This window comes from Coprinopsis cinerea (genome assembly GCF_000182895.1).
Source record: "Coprinopsis cinerea okayama7#130 chromosome 11 map unlocalized cont3.11, whole genome shotgun sequence".
NCBI lineage: Eukaryota > Fungi > Basidiomycota > Agaricomycetes > Agaricales > Psathyrellaceae > Coprinopsis > Coprinopsis cinerea.
In genome coordinates, this window is record NW_003307534.1 from 1349742 (window position 1) to 1366309 (window position 16568).

At 51.9% G+C, this 16568-nt stretch overlaps 7 protein-coding genes across 7 annotated transcripts; 3 read left to right on the forward strand and 4 right to left on the reverse strand.

The window, feature by feature from the left end:
* Nucleotides 1–141: 141 nt before the first annotated feature.
* Nucleotides 142–4216, forward strand: CC1G_05537 (hypothetical protein; the record flags this gene model as incomplete). Its single annotated transcript, XM_001838932.2, has 7 exons — nt 142–1273; nt 1574–2071; nt 2130–2758; nt 2815–3018; nt 3075–3173; nt 3224–3319; nt 3374–4216. 7 exons carry the CDS (start codon nt 142–144, stop codon nt 4214–4216), a joined length of 3501 nt encoding a protein of 1166 aa, XP_001838984.2.
* A 519-nt stretch (nt 4217–4735) lies between these two features.
* Nucleotides 4736–6808, forward strand: CC1G_05536 (DUF89 domain-containing protein; the record flags this gene model as incomplete). The annotated part of the gene is made up of 10 exons (XM_001838931.2): nt 4736–4785; nt 4906–5115; nt 5172–5282; nt 5337–5345; nt 5399–5508; nt 5539–5859; nt 5919–6000; nt 6057–6398; nt 6525–6704; nt 6769–6808. The coding sequence occupies 10 exons, from the start codon at nt 4736–4738 to the stop codon at nt 6806–6808; spliced, it is 1455 nt and encodes a 484-aa protein (XP_001838983.2).
* Nucleotides 6809–8066: 1258 nt separating this feature from the next.
* Nucleotides 8067–8246, reverse strand: CC1G_15720 (hypothetical protein; the record flags this gene model as incomplete). The annotated part of the gene is made up of 1 exon (XM_002910245.1): nt 8067–8246. The coding sequence occupies one exon, from the start codon at nt 8244–8246 to the stop codon at nt 8067–8069; it is 180 nt and encodes a 59-aa protein (XP_002910291.1).
* Nucleotide 8247: 1 nt separating this feature from the next.
* Nucleotides 8248–9248, reverse strand: CC1G_05535 (hypothetical protein; the record flags this gene model as incomplete). Its single annotated transcript, XM_001838930.1, has 4 exons — nt 8248–8371; nt 8425–8537; nt 8593–9039; nt 9096–9248. The coding sequence occupies 4 exons, from the start codon at nt 9246–9248 to the stop codon at nt 8248–8250; spliced, it is 837 nt and encodes a 278-aa protein (XP_001838982.1).
* A 610-nt stretch (nt 9249–9858) lies between these two features.
* CC1G_05534 (hypothetical protein) lies at nt 9859–11385 on the reverse strand (the record flags this gene model as incomplete). Its single annotated transcript, XM_001838929.1, has 7 exons — nt 9859–10123; nt 10183–10343; nt 10405–10537; nt 10598–10770; nt 10829–10960; nt 11029–11165; nt 11232–11385. 7 exons carry the CDS (start codon nt 11383–11385, stop codon nt 9859–9861), a joined length of 1155 nt encoding a protein of 384 aa, XP_001838981.1.
* A 1452-nt stretch (nt 11386–12837) lies between these two features.
* On the reverse strand, nt 12838–14265 carry CC1G_05533 (hypothetical protein; the record flags this gene model as incomplete). The annotated part of the gene is made up of 3 exons (XM_001838928.1): nt 12838–13620; nt 13673–14059; nt 14134–14265. The coding sequence occupies 3 exons, from the start codon at nt 14263–14265 to the stop codon at nt 12838–12840; spliced, it is 1302 nt and encodes a 433-aa protein (XP_001838980.1).
* Nucleotides 14266–14909: 644 nt separating this feature from the next.
* CC1G_05532 (hypothetical protein) lies at nt 14910–15808 on the forward strand (the record flags this gene model as incomplete). The annotated part of the gene is made up of 3 exons (XM_001838927.2): nt 14910–15293; nt 15355–15473; nt 15523–15808. 3 exons carry the CDS (start codon nt 14910–14912, stop codon nt 15806–15808), a joined length of 789 nt encoding a protein of 262 aa, XP_001838979.2.
* Nucleotides 15809–16568: the final 760 nt, after the last annotated feature.

Consider the following 16568-nt stretch of genomic DNA (forward strand, 5'->3'; position numbering starts at 1 on the left):
AACCGTTCCGATATCGTCGCCGTTGTCGCTGGGCGCGACGGCGTGGCCGCGTTTTCGTCATTCAGTCGGAGCTTGAAATTTGGCTAATGAGCCGCCACGATACGGGGCCTTTCTCACCCACCTTCCAACTCTTCACATATCATGGACGACGAAAACGAGGTTCTGGATTGGGGAAACGAAGACGATGAGCAGCAACAAGAGGCTCCGAACCCAACAGACTACGACGACAACGACGACGACGCGGTTTCTTTAGGAGAGGAGTCCCCAGAACCAGAGCCTCGCAGACAAGAAACGCCGCACATCGACGAGACGGTCCCTCAAAAACAGATTTCGTCGGAGGAATCGACCTCGAGACCGCAGGAAACGACACCAGCGCCCCAACCTTCGCGAGAGGACTCTACCAGGCCCAAAAATGGCTCGCCTAGTCGACCTCAACAGATCCACCAGCCCCCCGCCCGCTTGACCCACGCCCTGCCTCCAAAACCGACGGTCCAAGACGTGCCCATTGCTCCTGCAACCGCCAAAGCGACCAGCATGAAATCAGTATCCAGTCGTGCTGCACCTAAAAAGGCTAACGGAGCACCTACCACAAAAAATCCGTCCTCCACTGACCTCGACCGTGACCTCCCTCCAGATTGGGAAATTCGTTATTCCAGAAAAGGAGAACCGTACTATTGGAATACCAGGACTCGTGAATCGAGGTGGACCCGCCCCGCGCATTCTGTTGGTGACGGTTCGCCTCTTGCGCCCTCGGTCAGTGACGGCAGGCAGGCAACCGCAAGTCCAGCACTTTCCAAACGTGCGGCGCAGCCCAATTCGCCCCACAGAGGTTCCTCTCAGCTGGATGAGCCACACAACCGGGTAGCGGATCCGCTTTCTCATGAAGACAGATACTACAGGCCCTCGGGAGGGGATGTGCTCCCTCGAAGGTCGGCCAGCAGGCGAGATGACCATCGAAATGGCTCCGCAGCGGACACTTCGAGAGACTATGCATCTTCTTCTCGTTCAAGGAATGTGACTGGGGCTGACTCTAGAGAGCCTCCATTGAGCCAATGGCGGGGTCGTGAGCCAGAGGAAGGATCTTCCTCGGCCAGGCACGCTCCCGTCCCCGCTCGCCGGGAACGCAGTCCTCCAAGGGAATACCCCTCCAGAGAGGATAGGACATCCAGCAACGCAGAGCCCAGGAGGCTACCCAAGGAACTTCAAGCCGGTCGACCTCCATCTGACGACGAACATTCGTCTCGTCTCCAGAATGAAACCAATACCGCACCCAGTACGTTATCAGCCTCATACCGTACTCCGCATCCGACCCTCCTTGCACCTTGGAATCCCGGGCATCTCAAAGACGAGAGCCTGGTCGAGGCCGCGTTGCATCGAATTTCCCTTGTATTTCCCCTGCACATACGACCTCCTTCCTCCCCTCCCTACCTAAACCTAAAAACGAACCGCGGACCCCGATCGTCGTATCATGGAACCCACCTCTGCCTTTTTCTATCCTCCCATTTTCCACCCTAATTCCCGTGGCAAAAACTTTTTCTCATTGCGATTTCCTCTCCCTTTTTCTGTCTTATAGGACGCAGGCCCTCCGTTTCTCCTCCGCCTTCAGCTCATCGACACCTCGCGCCCAGCTACGATGAGCGGCCTCAGGTACTGCCGGAAGAACTGTCGTCCTCGGCCACCGCCGCACCGGGTCCTGCCAGACGAAGGGAGAAGGCTTCGCGCTTTGGTCCTTCTATCGTTCCGCCGGAAGGACAGCCCAGGCCATCGACGATACCTGTGAGGACGGACGAGCTCTGGGCAAGATATAGCCAATCAACCTCCAATGAACGACCGAGGAGAGCGTCGCCCGACAACAACAGGCAAAACGATCGATCGAACGACCGGGATTCGCGTCAAGAGGAACATTGGAAGCAGAGAGAGAAAGACCATCCTGACCCTCAGCGTTCACAATCGAGCAATGCGACCCCTGCTCCTTATTCCACTAACCAGACCAGGTCAGACGGTGGACGATCAGAAGGCGACAATCGGTACTCAGACTCCCAGGCCTTGTCGAAGGGGAAGAATTCCTATGGTGCGTCCTTCGGTTGGGTCCTTCCACCATTCTAATTATCGACCGGACCTTCGTCTAGACGACCCGAAGCGACCTCACAGTGACCCCGAAGGCTCGACTCAAAGCACCAAAGACGACGCAGATACCCGAGGTGGCAATCCAATGGCAAGCATCCACCCGACTCGCCTACAAGCAATGGCACAAGAGGAAAAGAAGAAGCCCGTCGTTACCAGCTCTCCCATTATCTTGCCAATCTACGACGGCCGTGGATACGAAGGTCCTATGCCCCCGAGGAACCCCAGGGCTTACAGGGCGAGTTCTTCTGCCACAGGACGGGCCCGGGCTCCCGCTCCCGCTCCAGAAGAGCCAAAGCCCAAACCTCCTCATGGACCTCGATCCCTTACGGCGACTGTTGGCAGTTACAACAATATTGCTAAACCTGCTAATACCAACCCGCCTGTAGCAGAGCATGCACCACTACCACCACCGCCGGCTGCACCCAGTCGACAGCCCTTACCGGAACGAGGGCGCGAGATGGTTCGTGATAATGGATGGCCTAAGAGGTCTCCTGAGCGACGCGAGGAACCGCGCCCGGCTGCTGGCTATGGCCCCAATAGCGCTCGTCAATCGGAGAGAGCGAGGGAGGTGCCACCTGCTCTCCCTCCTGCTCCTCCTGCCCGTGAACGCCCTGAGCCACGAGAGCCAGAGGTAAGTGTTGTCGCTTTCATTACGCTTGTCAGCTGTCTGACCTACCTGCGTTGCAGCGCCGTCGAGAGCCAGGCAGAAGAGGGAGACGGGAGCGGGAACGGTTTGCGAGCGGGACCAACCAAATCCCTGTTGTCGGTGATCGATATGCGAACAGGGATGCAGCTCGTAAACAGCCTTCGCCAGATGCAAGGCCGAGTGAACGTCCTGCACCAGATGACGCTCGCGACAATCCTGCTCCTGGGAAGCAAGTTTATGAAAGGGTATGTCTACTACTCCCTTTGTGGTTGTCTCCCCATACTGATCTGAGTCCTTGTAGCCCGACTCTGCAGCTCCTGAACCTGAGCCATATCGCCAGAGAGATCCTCCGTCTCATCTGCGGGATGGCGATAGAGCTCCGAGACGACCTTTGTCACCTGTAAGTCTACCTCTGGGTTTATCGTGGGCCCGACCCTGATCAATCGTCAGCCTCCTCGGGATTTCGAGCAACGCAAGTCTCAGCCCAACCCGATTCCGCCTCATTTGGCGCCATCGGGATCATATGATGCGAGAGACTCTGGATGGGTATGTCCATCTGCAACCCCTTGGTTGAACCGCCTCTGATGTTGATCTCTTTAGCGATCTGGAAGTGTCGAAGATGAGAGGCGTTACAGAGACGAACCCAGTGGTCCTCCCAGGCGCGATGAACCTGACTATCGCCCAGGACCTCCGCTGCGGGACTCGTATCGTCCATCTCCGCAAGACAGCAGACGCGAACTTCCCCCGCGCACTGAATCTCCACCTCCCAATCGGGAGACTGATTCATATGCACCTCGCGCTCCGCCCGCTGAACCACCCCAACCTCGACCGTCACTGTCTCCCACAAGGGGCCGCACGTCGTTCGGCGGTGTTCCGCCACCCATGGTTCACCCGTTGCCAGCCAACCCGATGCTTGCAATGAAGGAAGGAAAGACGTCGCATGAACCGCCGTCAGCACCTCCTCATGTCGACGACCAGGAACGTGCCGAGAAGCGTAGGAGGTGGGGAAGTCCGGTTCGTGACGACGGACCTTCCTCCAGCACTAGGAATGCCCACCCCGATGATCGACACCGAAGAGGTCATCCTAACGACTCTTTTGACTACAGCTCTCGACCCCTTCCTCCCCGTCGGCGTTCACGTTCACGGGAAAGGAGTAGGAGCAGGAGTCGGAGCAGGGGTCGTGATGCGGATATGGACGTGGACAGACCCCACGCTCCTCCACTCGTCCGTGGCAATTCCCTGCTTGAGCGGATGGAAGGTGTGAAGGATTTGCCTGTTCCTCCTACTCCCTCGCTTCGGGATCGAGTAGGCATACCGCAGAAACGGCATCAACACGAGATGAACGGGGACTCGTACGAGCCTGGGGCTGATGGGGAAGTGGCCATGAAGCGACGCAGGAGGGCGCCGGGTGGGAGGGCGAGGAGGCGGGATGGGAAGCGGTGAAGTGGCGTCACTGAAAATGTTTTCTTTTCCTTTCTTGATCAGGGAGGCTGGCTGGCTCGTTCGTTGGTCTCGGAATGGAACCGAACGGAAACACCCACATTCTTCACTTCTCTTCGCACTTTCAGCTTTAATCCACAATCCATAATTCAGCAAATCGACTCAATCAAGCAGTAGATCTCGTCTTTTGTCCCTCCTTCGCGAGCAATCCCCTTTCCATTGATATGTACACGCGTCACCGTGGCCTATTAGGGGCACATAAGTAGCACATTTCTTTTTGGTCTTTCTCAAATGTCATTATCTTTCGCTTTGTAAATCGCTGTCGATCTTCCTGTTCCCCGTTGTTTCTTCATTTTTGGTAGCCCTGATTAATGATATTCTTATATTCTGGGTACTTGACTTTCTTCTGAGTCATTCTGAGCAGTTCCACGAGAAGGAGATGACGCGATTGCTGTGATCAAACTTGCAAATAGGGGCGATTGTTTTGGCGGATCGCGTTGCGCGACTTATTCATTAGCCACCATGTCCTTCAAAGCTCCTTATCCTCCGTACGATCCACTAGACAAAGCAGGGTAAGTATCTTCCAATGCTATTCCGAGTCTGAAATCTGATCCCTCCGCTCCAATAGATTCTCGTAAGAACATCCACAGTTTCTCAATCCAACGAAATGGCTAATGACCCCTCCTATGAAGATACGACACAGTTATCCGACGATGGCCCATTATCATAACATCCATTATAGACGAACTACACAACGCCTGCCATTTCATGTCCCTAGAACTGGTGGATGTCAAGGACGAAACCAAGAAGAAGGAACTAGAGGATAAGGTTGCGGAGGGCAACCAGATCATCGGAAAGATCAGTAAACTCAAGTACGAAATGGCTCGGGATCGCGCTTTGGAGTGAGTGACATTCCTTGAGCAAAGGTTAGAAGAGATGATATAGATGTGGACTGTAGACCTATACCGGATGACGGTGAACCGCTGCAGGAGATTTATAACAAGGAGCTGGAGGCTTTGGCGTCCGAGTCGAAGAATACTTGGTTCACGGCTCCTTGGTTGTATGCCGAGTAAGTTCTGTCGGGAAATTTCATGTCAAACTGGAGACTGACGATGAAATCCAGATGTTACCTGTCAGTACCCCTCTCTCTGCGGAGCTTACGACCAGGATTTGACAGGAAGACAGATATCGCCTTCTGCGATCCTACTTTGCCCTGACGAAGCATTGGAAAGCCTATGATCCCTTCTTCTCCAACAAAACGAAGACCTTCAAGCATTCCGGGTCGTCCGTTTTCAGTGAGTACCCACACTACTCTACCTACGCAGGTCCCTCACCACTTTCCCTGACATCCACAGAACTCGCTACCACTGTCCACGAACTAGAGAAGAACAAGTCTGAACTAGAGAATGACCCTTCGAAGATAGAAGTCATCTTTAAAGAGATGATCCAGATGTGCCTCTGGGGAAATGCGACAGACTTGTCCCTGCTAACTCACCTCACTGAAGACGACATCAAGAACCTGCAGACCGTGGAGAAGGATGCACAGGCCGCTCGTTCCAAGTTCATTCTCAAAGACGATCAGGATGAAGTTTGGAACCACGTTAAAGGCCTGGATAAAGCACGAGTGGACTTTGTCCTGGATAACTGTAAGTACTCGTTCAATATTGCCCTCGTTTGTCAAAGCCGTCTCATTTGATATCGCCAGCTGGATTCGAACTCTTCACCGACCTGGTGTTTGCGGACTTCTTGGTGACCTACACTCCCTATGTCAGCAAGGTCGTTTTCCAGTATGTATTTCTCCCATGTCCTGTTCTAATCGTGTACTAATACCCAAGCTTGATAGCCCTAAGCTGATCCCATGGTTCGTCTCCGACGTCCTCCCCATCGACTTTGTGACAATCATCGACCAACTCCTCGACCCTGCATTCTTCTCCGACGTCGCCGAGCAGGACACATCTCTCCTCGTCAGCGAACAAGTCAAGGGCATGGCTTCGCGCTGGAAATCCTACGTCGAGAGTGGCGTATTCGAGTTGTCTGTACCTCTAGATACACCGATCGGCGCCGACGCGAAGGCAGGTGAATTCTGGACGACACCTTATCCTTACTGGAATCTGCACGAGCATGATCCTGCATTGTTTGAATCTCTCAAGAAGAGTGGATTGGTTATTTTCAAGGGTGACCTCAAGTACGTATACCTACCATCGCATCCTCCTTGACCAGTGTCTGACATTCCCCCACTTTACAGCTATCGAAAGTAAGACTGACTCTCGTCTACTCCAGTACTACTAGTTCTCATCGCCACCTCGAATAGGTTGACCGGAGACGTGAAGTGGCCTTCCTGGACACCGTTCCCAGAGGCCATCGGGCCCCTTGCGGGTGCTTTCCCTCTGCTCAGCTTGCGAACCAACAAGGCGGATGTAGCGGTTGGCGTGCCCAAGGAGGTCGCCGAACAGCTCGATCAGCAAGGAGAAAAGTGGCGGGTGGATGGACGGTACGAGACAATCTTGATATTGCCTGAAAAGCGATGACTGGGCCACTGACCGACCGCTCCACAGATACGCCCTAATCTCCTTCGTGCCACCTGCAAGTTCATAGTCCTCCATACTAATTAAATGTAGATGCAATTTTAAAGTGGAACAAATGGAATACCGTCGATGATTTGAATCAGGATCAGTTTCGTCAGATCTGCGCGTCCGCTCACTGCCTTCGCCTTCTGTTCGCAGACGTTGGAGATAGCCGGGATCGATTGACATTTTATGTCCGGACAATTCAGAAACAATCACAATGGGTAGTAACATTATGATTCATTGATGATCTTTCCCCATTTTTCATGCTCAACGTGAGTGGTCTGGATACTGGAATCTCTGGGCGGTGAGTAGTTCTCCGAGCGCTTTCAAGTAGCGCTCGTCGATGATTTTAGAGTTCACTGCCTATTTCAGTAGGAAGGACGATCATCGGAGCAATGAGGTGGTGGACACATCGATATCGACCCTTCCACCTATACCAACACAGTTTTTGTTAGAGTCGGTATACAGTATCTATCACGCTGGGCCAATGGACGTGCTTCATCATCCACAACATCAGCACGACGGATCACACCCATCTATGTATCAAGGGACGGGTAGGGTACGGAACGACCCCCGCTCCATTTATACTTCCCGCGCAGACCTTGCGCCATTTCAGAGGAGGCAGTCCTTGTAACATAACCTGTAGGTCCTTGAAATCGCAAGCGTCTATACAATTGTCGGCCACTGAGGCCCCGAGTTGTCCTCAGAGAGCGGTCGACCGACTAAGGCGGGCCTTGAACACACGCTGGTCAATCGAGATCAGGGAGGTTCAAAAGTATAAAAGTGAGGGCGTATTTTATATTTGGGATTAAACAAACCAGAAGAGACTATCCATCGCTCCTCTTTCACCTAACCACATTTCTTCAAACCCTCTCTTTCACACTCAACTAATAATTTCTCTGCCATTCGCTATGCGGATCTCGTCGCTCTTTCTCTTTTCCAGTTTTCGTACTGTCCCTCAGCGGGCACGTCATAGCGCAAACCGGAGCATCTGAGCGTACCTCATGATGGCAGACCCGAAGTCAAAAGCTAACCATCAATCTTACCAGACTGCCGAAGAATTATCCACCCGAGAAAGCTATCGACGGGAGTGTATTCACGACCCGATGATGCGCCCTCTGATGCGCCATCACACACTCTCCCGGCTCCCAACCCGTCGGCATTCCCGCCTCGTGATCCAGCAAGTCCTGGGTGATTATGAAGAGTTGCAATTCAAGAACATTATACAATTTACTGCGACTAAAATACCTAATAGATTAATTCAATACCAACATCTCCTTCTTGAACTACGGCCCATCATGGAAATTGTCGACCATCTCGCATCCATGGAACCACATCCATTCACAGCCATAATCGCCAATGTCCTCTTTACGAATGGGGTGGAATTGGTAGACCTTCCTCCTCTTCTCTTCCTTTGTCTCGGATCGAATTGGGTCCAGGTCATGCCATTCATCGTCGGAACTCATCTTATTCAAAAATCTCTCCAAGTCTGGTGAGTAGCTTCTCAATGGTGTTTCGAGACCGCGATGATATTTCTCCATATGTATAAGCATCTATCGCTTTGGCGTCCTGTAGGCGCTGTTCGATGACACTAAATGCGGAACGTCAGAAATTGTAACACTTGAAAAAAGCGCTTGGACCGACATTTGATTGTGCTTCTTCAGACCTCCGTGGACCTCCAAAGCTCGAACCTCGACTGATACGAGGTCAAACCAGCCACTAGGAGTTCTGAGAATATCGAGGTCCTTTCGCTGAAGCTGAAAGTAGAGAGTCATTCAAAGCACTGTGTTGCTCGATAATGGAAAGACTTACGCAATACAGGAGACACGCATCGTGTTCCTTGAGGGCAATGCGCGTTATTTGGCCGCTTTCGAAACGGATACTCTTGGGGTCAGGATCATCTTCCGAAACACCAGGAGGCTGGACATATTCGCGCCGGATAACAGCATCTAGTTTTTCAGGATCGTCCAATCGATCGTATATGGGGTCATTGAACAAACCCTTCCCAGAGACGATCCCGACAAACGGTGATGACCCTCGTTTAGGTCCAGCTTTTCGGACTGGCGTGGACAGTGCAGGAGATGGGATGCCCCAGAGTTCACAACGCTTCTTGATCAACTCGTTGATTGCCTTCATTGAGTATAGTTTCATTGGGTACCCAGCTGCGGAAGTGGATGACTGGTATGGCAGGGTGCCAATTTCAAGGTCTGTCAGACGGGGAGTGACCATTAGTTTCTTTGCATCCGTTTTTGTGATTGTCTGTGCAGGAAATGCAATGGTCAGCATACAAAAGGGATAGATCCTCAGGGACTCACCGCAGTGCCCTCGGGGTGCTTAAACCACTTGTCTTCCCGCCATTGAGCCGCTTCGCAGTGTCTTTTCCACACCTCCTTCTGCTCCTTCGTAAGGCTCTTTCTTGTAGATTTGGCCGGGGTTCGACTGGTAGACGCGGTTTTTTGCTTCGGCATCTTGGTTACAGATGGTGGTGGTCGAGGACAAGAGCCGAAATCCGCGACCATTGTGCCAGGAACAAGAGGGCGCCACACCGTGGGTAAATGAGGCCAATAATGAGCCCCTATGCTAAGCGCGCGTGATTTGGCTTCGACTTGGTTTCGAGCGCCCTGTTTCCGAACATACATATCTCTTCTTAGGGCCCATGTAATTATCAGCAATATCCAACGAAGCTTATGCCCCCATGTCCTGGTCAATTTGATAAAGCACTAGTGCACTGTCAGCACAGTGACATAGGTGCCCCAAGTGCAGCACTACTCCAATTCCATCCACTTCGAAAAATGGAGGGTATGCACCGTACCTTGCGACTTGAGCGAAAAGTCAGGCGCAGAGGCGAGCATTCTCAAAGATCACCCCTCCAGCAAACATCTCACCTCTTAAGGAAAGTGGCTTGACTTAGTGGGGAAAGTTCGGGAAGCAGAACAACTGATTTGAATCGCGTGTGAGTAGTCTGTATGTAGTCTGCGGGGTTCCACCCCATAGCAAGCGTCTAAAAGTACAATGAAAGAAAAAGCCTAATCCGAACCCATTCAATGAAAATGCCAATACGCCAAAGCCCTCTGACGGTCAAAAAATGCGTTGCTCGGGGACCACAGGTTCATACGAGAACCAGGGTAGAGGCGACGACTTAATGTTAAACCTCTCGTCCACTTCATGCTCGTCCGAGTCGTCCGCGTCAACATCCTCTGCCGATGGATCATATCCGAACCTCTTGAGGTTGTCCGTCCATGGCGTCCGCATCCTGCCAGGGAACTCGGGAACAGGTTTTGGTAGCGAGTCAGGGTCGAACTGGGACACGGAGAGGACAGTATCCTTGAGGATCGCGTTCACACTGGAAAACAAAGGGGACGTTCAGTGGCCTGGAAAGGGAGATTAATTGACAAGGCTCACCCTTCGGGGTCGATCACGCCAACATAGTGAGGCCCATGCAGTGTGTGGAACGTGACAGGTTGGACGCCTACGCCCTTCAACTCTTCCACGAGCGCTTGGGCGTTCTCCAGCGGATATCCAACGTCTTCTGAGGCGTAAATTACATTGACAGGGCATCTGATCTAAAGGAAGGTCACGATGAGCTGTCTTGCCTACAGCGGGACGGAAAGAAATCACGCGCACTTGGGCTAGTTGACTGGAAGGTATAGGTTTTCGTTCAGTGAACCACCGGACACAAGCATCATAGCTCTTCTTGATTCTCTCCGCGTTCCCCGACCAGATATCGATCGAGCGGACCATCGCTGACGTCGCCATCCTATCAACAGGCCTCAGCACCTGTGCAAACACGCTTGATGCAGCAAAAGAAAACACTCACGGCTTGGTCAGCCTCGTCTCCCTGTTGTTGAACAACAGCTGCATCGCTCCATACAGCGTCTCGCTCACCAACTCTTCCTGCTGCTGCCGTTGCTCTTCCCCATGGTCAAAGTCATGGAACACCTCCGACCAGTAGTTGAACACCTGTATCCGGCCGGCAATCACGTCTTCCAGCTAACGTAGTAGGAGTGAGTTACAGTCCACGCTTAAGAGACCAGAAAATAGTGCTTACCTCTTCTGGAGTCACAGGTGAGCACAGAGTCAACGAGAGTACACTCGATGGATATTGAGAAGCCAATTCCAGTCCTATTGTCGCTCCCAGAGAAAGTCCGAATACATGGCATGGCGGTAGACCCAGGGCGTCCTGTAGAGTAGATGGGAACCAGCATGAGTATAGAGAGTAGACGCCAGGATGACCATCGGCCGACTGACCATAACACATTTCAGATCTTGCGCCGTCTCCGTCGGGGTATATCTCTGGTCTCCAATCAGGCCCCGCGTACTCCCATGCCCCAGATTGTCCACAGCTACAAGGTTGAATTGGCGTAGTTCAGGATCTTCATATTGTGCTGAAAGAACGAAAAGGATCAGTCAACGAAAAATTATCGATGCGACGCGATACGACAGCAACGTACTTTGAAAGACCTCTTGCGGAATGTATCCAGCGTGGATGAACAACACCGTCGGCCTCTCGGGGTCCACAGACGTCGCGCTCGTACAGGTCGGCGTCGAGATCGAGTAACAAAATTCATGGGTTCCCGATGGGCATTTGACTTCTATGTGTCGCATCTTGACTCGAAGAACTTGGAAATCTGGCTGGTCGCTGAAACTGAGGGTATCGAGGAGTAGATGGCGATCGGCTACCGGAGGTCACGACAGTGTCGATGCTCAACGTTAAAATAGAAACGAAAGAAAGCGTGGAAAGCGATCGAATAGCTGGAAAGTGAAACCCCAAGCAAGGCGGGTGGAGTTGATGCAATTGCACGCGGTTGAAGCTTCAAGCCCGTGTGGAGAAGAACAGATACGGATGGGGTTTAGTGATGAAATCTGGGTGAAACAACGGAAGGTGGACAGGCAAGGGGGGACGGGGAGAAACTCAGCCAAGCAAAGAGCCTGGACTTCTCCTCATATATGTACCATCGATTGTATTGATTTCTTCCAATAAGGTTACACTTCCTCGGCTCGACGCTGCTCCCAAAGGGGAACGACTCCACGAGTCCACGGTCATCGGATCCCCCCGTACACGCCCTTTATCTTAAGGACCCACAAACCAGCACCTGGCGAAGTTCTTGGACAATGTGTCACGACACCAGTCACGGAATGTTACGCTCCCTGTACGGTCAGGACAATTCTACGGCTGTCCACTCCACTGTCCAGAGCTTCAACGAGCAGCTTTCATTCAAAAAATAGGGGGAGTGGCGCAGGATCGTTGATTGGACGTCGGTAGGCTAAGTGCAAAGCGAGGGATTGGTGTGAAAGAAGTGGTAGATGCCGTCGCTACCGTGTGTGTATGACTGATTCAGATGGTTCTGATCGACTTGAACTATCCCGCATGTGCCCAAGGGGCGCGTACTCAAATTTCCAGGTTCCCATTTAATTAGTGCGACACGCCTGGCATAGGTTACCGAAACTGTTGTATTGCTCTGTACCTTTCGGTGGAAGAAGGGATAGATTGCCAATGAATTACGCGAAGTTCTGTCACGGTTAGCGCGTCTAAGGATAGCTCTGAGTCGGCGCTTGATGCGAGGAGGGACTTGGTTGTTCACATTGAATTGGCCGGGCTTGTCCAGCCAATCACAACCAAGTTATCAGGTCCGTCGACAGCACATATGCTGCGCATTGATTCCATGTGTTGGTGCGGGAGGTGTTGCGGCGATCTTATTTCACGTTAGCTCTGAAGATTTCCTTCCCCACATTCCGGCCATTTCGGTTTCCTGTTTTCTCTGCAGATCTCTCCGTTCACGTCGATGAACCGAGTTTTTTGTTCTTCAGCGCTCCTAAACACTTCACGGGTTTCAGGGAACCGAGAAACTAACCACAAGGGTCTAATTTCTGCTGATATTGTCGTTATTTAATACAGGGAATCTTCTAGGGAAATAAAAATACAAGTACAAGCAGGGGCTGGGACTATAATATACAGTACAAGTACAACGAAATGTGCGCAGAAAATTTTATTTACCAGTGACAATGTTCTATCACGGTGGAAAGAAACAAAGTTGTCGATTCCGACCGCTCATCTTCCTAAACCTTTGATTCCTTCTCCGCCGCCGTCCCTCCGGCAACATCCTCGCTCTCGTCCACTACGCCAAGGTCATTGTCAAAAACTTCGACTTCCAAGGTTGCCTCCAGTTGACGCTCCGCACTCTGACTCCCAGCCCTGCTTCTAGCAGGTCTTGGAACCAAAGTCCCCGTCTCAGCCACCCTGGCACCGAAGTCTAGACTCGCTCTCCGACTAGCCGATCCTCCTCCACTTGGACCCCCGCTACGGGATATACTTCCCCTTCGAGCATTAGAGTTCCGTCTGCTGAGGGGTTCAATGGGCGATAGAGACGGGTCTCGATGGGGGATGTGGAAGGAAACGGTGGGCGAGCCAAACGAAGAGGATAGAGAAGGTGGAGGGACGGAAGGATAAGTCAATCCTCTTCCTGGTGTCAGTGAAAGCGTCGGAGGGTTGTTTAAAGAGGCTGATGATGGAGGACTAGTGATATTAGTGCTTGAAGTCATAATGCTAGCAGCATTGGTAGCCGCCGATGTGCCTGGTGAAAACAATGGGTACGGCGATTCAGAGAAGGAGGGAGAGTGCGAGAGCGGCGTGTTGAGCTCAGATGAAGAGATATGGTTTGGTGGACGATATGATGTGTGGGCTCGAGGTATGGGTACGCCTTGTGGGTGCGAAGGTCGCGAGTAAACAGAGGTGGAAGGAGAGGATCCATTGGATATGGAGTAGGATGTCGGCTGGCGGTGCGTTGGCTGGGACAATGGATCAGAAGACAGCCCTATCAGGTTATCTAAAGGAAGTCCAAGCTATAAAAAAGAGTGAGTCCATGACTTCAAGGGTGATCATGGGATGACGTACCCGTCGACGATGGTCGATAAGTTCTTCTCGATAGATATCGTTCAGTCTGGTTATCCGGATGTATTCTCGTTCCGTGTCCACGAGCTTATTCCTGAGTTGCTCGTTCTCTTGTCTCAAAGCCTCCAGAACGGCCTCGGGGCTCGGATCGACATGACTTCCGTTCATGAAAGTTCGTAGACCCATTCTAGTTTCAGGAGAGCTGGCGAGGTCGGCATTGGAGAGAGCGCTAGAACTCGGACCTGTTCCATTGGCGCTCCCATTTTGTTGCTGCTGCTGAAATTGTTGTTGTGCGAGACGAAGAGCAGAGAGCTCTCGCGAAAGCCTGTTCACATGAGATTCAGATTCGGCTTCCAGGGCGTTCTCGAGTCCGATCTTCTCTTGACGAAGCTATGTATGCGGTCGTCACACCAATGCAAAGCAAACAGTCAGCTCCTCAAATTTCATAGACTATTGCTACTCACCTGTTCCAGCTTCCTCGACAACAAATTAATGATTCTCTCTTCCTCTGCTTCGTATGCATTAATGAGTTCTTCCTGGTGGCGACTGCTGTTGCTCGCTGACGATAAACGGCGGATCGGTGGCGAATATGACATTTCTTCGAGAGGTTCAAGGGTCTATGTTGCACGCCACGTAGGTAGTTGAGAGAAATTAGCGGTCGTCGAGGAAGCAGATGGGAGATTTGGAAGAAGATGCATTGGTGCGTGAATGGCCCACCCCAGTGCACCCGGGAATAACGGCCATCAGTCGGACTTACTCGTTCGATCACAACGGCCTCCTCCCCCGCAAATCTTTGACATTCGTAAACGAGACACTTGGGCGCTTAAAGTTGTATGGATTTGTTAAACGTTACTGAGGATATTCCCCAAAGGTGGATGGGCAAGCCAATCCAGAAAGTCCTTCTCCCATTCCAAAATGTGCTAATTATAAACCCACATGTTGCATGACCGACAGTTGCCACCATGCGCGGGAAATTCGAGCCCGTCTAGTCCTCCACCGCCAGCATGCCGAAGGAAATTAATTCTTCCCCAAAAAAGTCTTCACTAGCAGCACCTGTCTCCCCTCGTCCTAAGAAGAATAATACGAAAACCAAGGAACCAACTCTCACGGAACTCAAACGAGAACTTGGAGGCCGCCCGCCACTGGCTTCAGATACGACAACTTGTCGGTGGTCGTAAGCGCCATTCTCTCTAAGTCCTCACAACGCACATCTAATCATCATCTCAATCTTTACGTTCTAATGCAGACCATCACAGCTGGAGATGCGGAGAGTCTCGACGGGATTAAACCCAAGTTAAAGCCGACCGAATTGGCGACATTACCCCACGAATGGCGTCCATCTCCCCACAACCGTGACAGGAAAATGAAGCTTTTTAATAAAGATGATGTTCGAAGATTGATCAGAGAACGATGCAAGGCTTGGAATGTCGACGTGCCTTCACCTTCTGTCGGCGGTCCATTCTCTGAACGGTTCAACGACAAGGGGGTAATCGAAAAGCACGAGTACATCCCGCCTCCCAACGCGTCCCCGGACGACCCAAACCCATCCGAAATAAATTGGATTGGCCAACACTTACCGGCTCCAGCTTTAATGAACGAGAAGGAGGCATGCTTTATGTATCTCGTAAGCACGCAATGTTCATTCCAAGCTTGGTCTAACTGACACTCCGGTGCTTCGTACATAGCTGGAACCACGCGATCTTGACCCGTTACGAGGATCATCGACGTCCAGTTGGTTCGACCAGAAATCCGTGGCTATCAGGGCTGCCACGGTCCACGGGGGCGTCAGAAACCACAACCAGCTGTGAGTGACACCAATTACTCATCGAATTCATCCATACTGAGATCCGAAGCATTATCAACAAGCGTCTGGAAGACATTGAAAATGGTGAAGCCACACAAGAGATGCCGGCTGGGTTGAAGAAATTCCTGAAGTATTTGAACGACCCCGGCCCCTACGGTGAATACGACAGCGCCAATGACCCAGTCAAGAGTGTGGAACAAAAGAATAAAGAAATATGGCAGTATCTTCCCGTGTACGAGGATGGAACGTTTGAAAACGGCCAGAACTTCCGTTGGCGAATGCATGGGTTTAAGAGACTGAGCAGCAGCGACCTCATGCTCTCACCGGTTTCCTAGAGACCTCTAGGAGTGAAATCTACTGATAGGATATCTAACCACACTGCACTTCTGCATATTGACCTTGTAAACAATCTAGGATTGGCTATGAACACCGTTCCAATATCTGCACCTGCTGTTGAGATCGAGCGCGTTTAGGGGCTCATTAGCGCGCAGGGTCCGATCGATGACGCTAAGAGACACGGCGCATGTCCAAAAATTTCATTGACCTGCACGCACCCTCGAGGTTGCATTGACCGAATACAATGTCCGACCAAAATGACTCGTCGAGCATTTCGAAGGTACCGGCGTCCAGAAGCAAGAGCAAAACAAATTCCGGCCGAACAACCAGACCCGACGCAAAATTGAAGGGCCAAAAATGCATGGAAAATAGACCCCAACTTCGCGCTGGGACAAGGCGTTGAGGTATGTTCGACATGCGCATGTAGGAACTATTACGCTCCAAGGCGATCCACCTCTCTGTACTTGCTACTTTAACTACATGATGATATTCGAATCTCTCTCTACTGACTCGGCATGGCCGCAAGGGACATCTTAACTACCTTGGCTCCAATGCATGTTCCACGTTCGTCACAACATTCATCGACGGCATCAAGATCGAACACATGTTGAGTCTGTTCGACAAATTGTGGGTCTCGGTCTCCATCGCGAGTGTCATTATCATGCTTCGCCCGAGTCTGTGGGAACCCGACACCGCCTCCCCGCCCCGCCCTTAATCGCGCCTTCCGGACTGAGTACGTACTTTCCGCATCGCAACCCA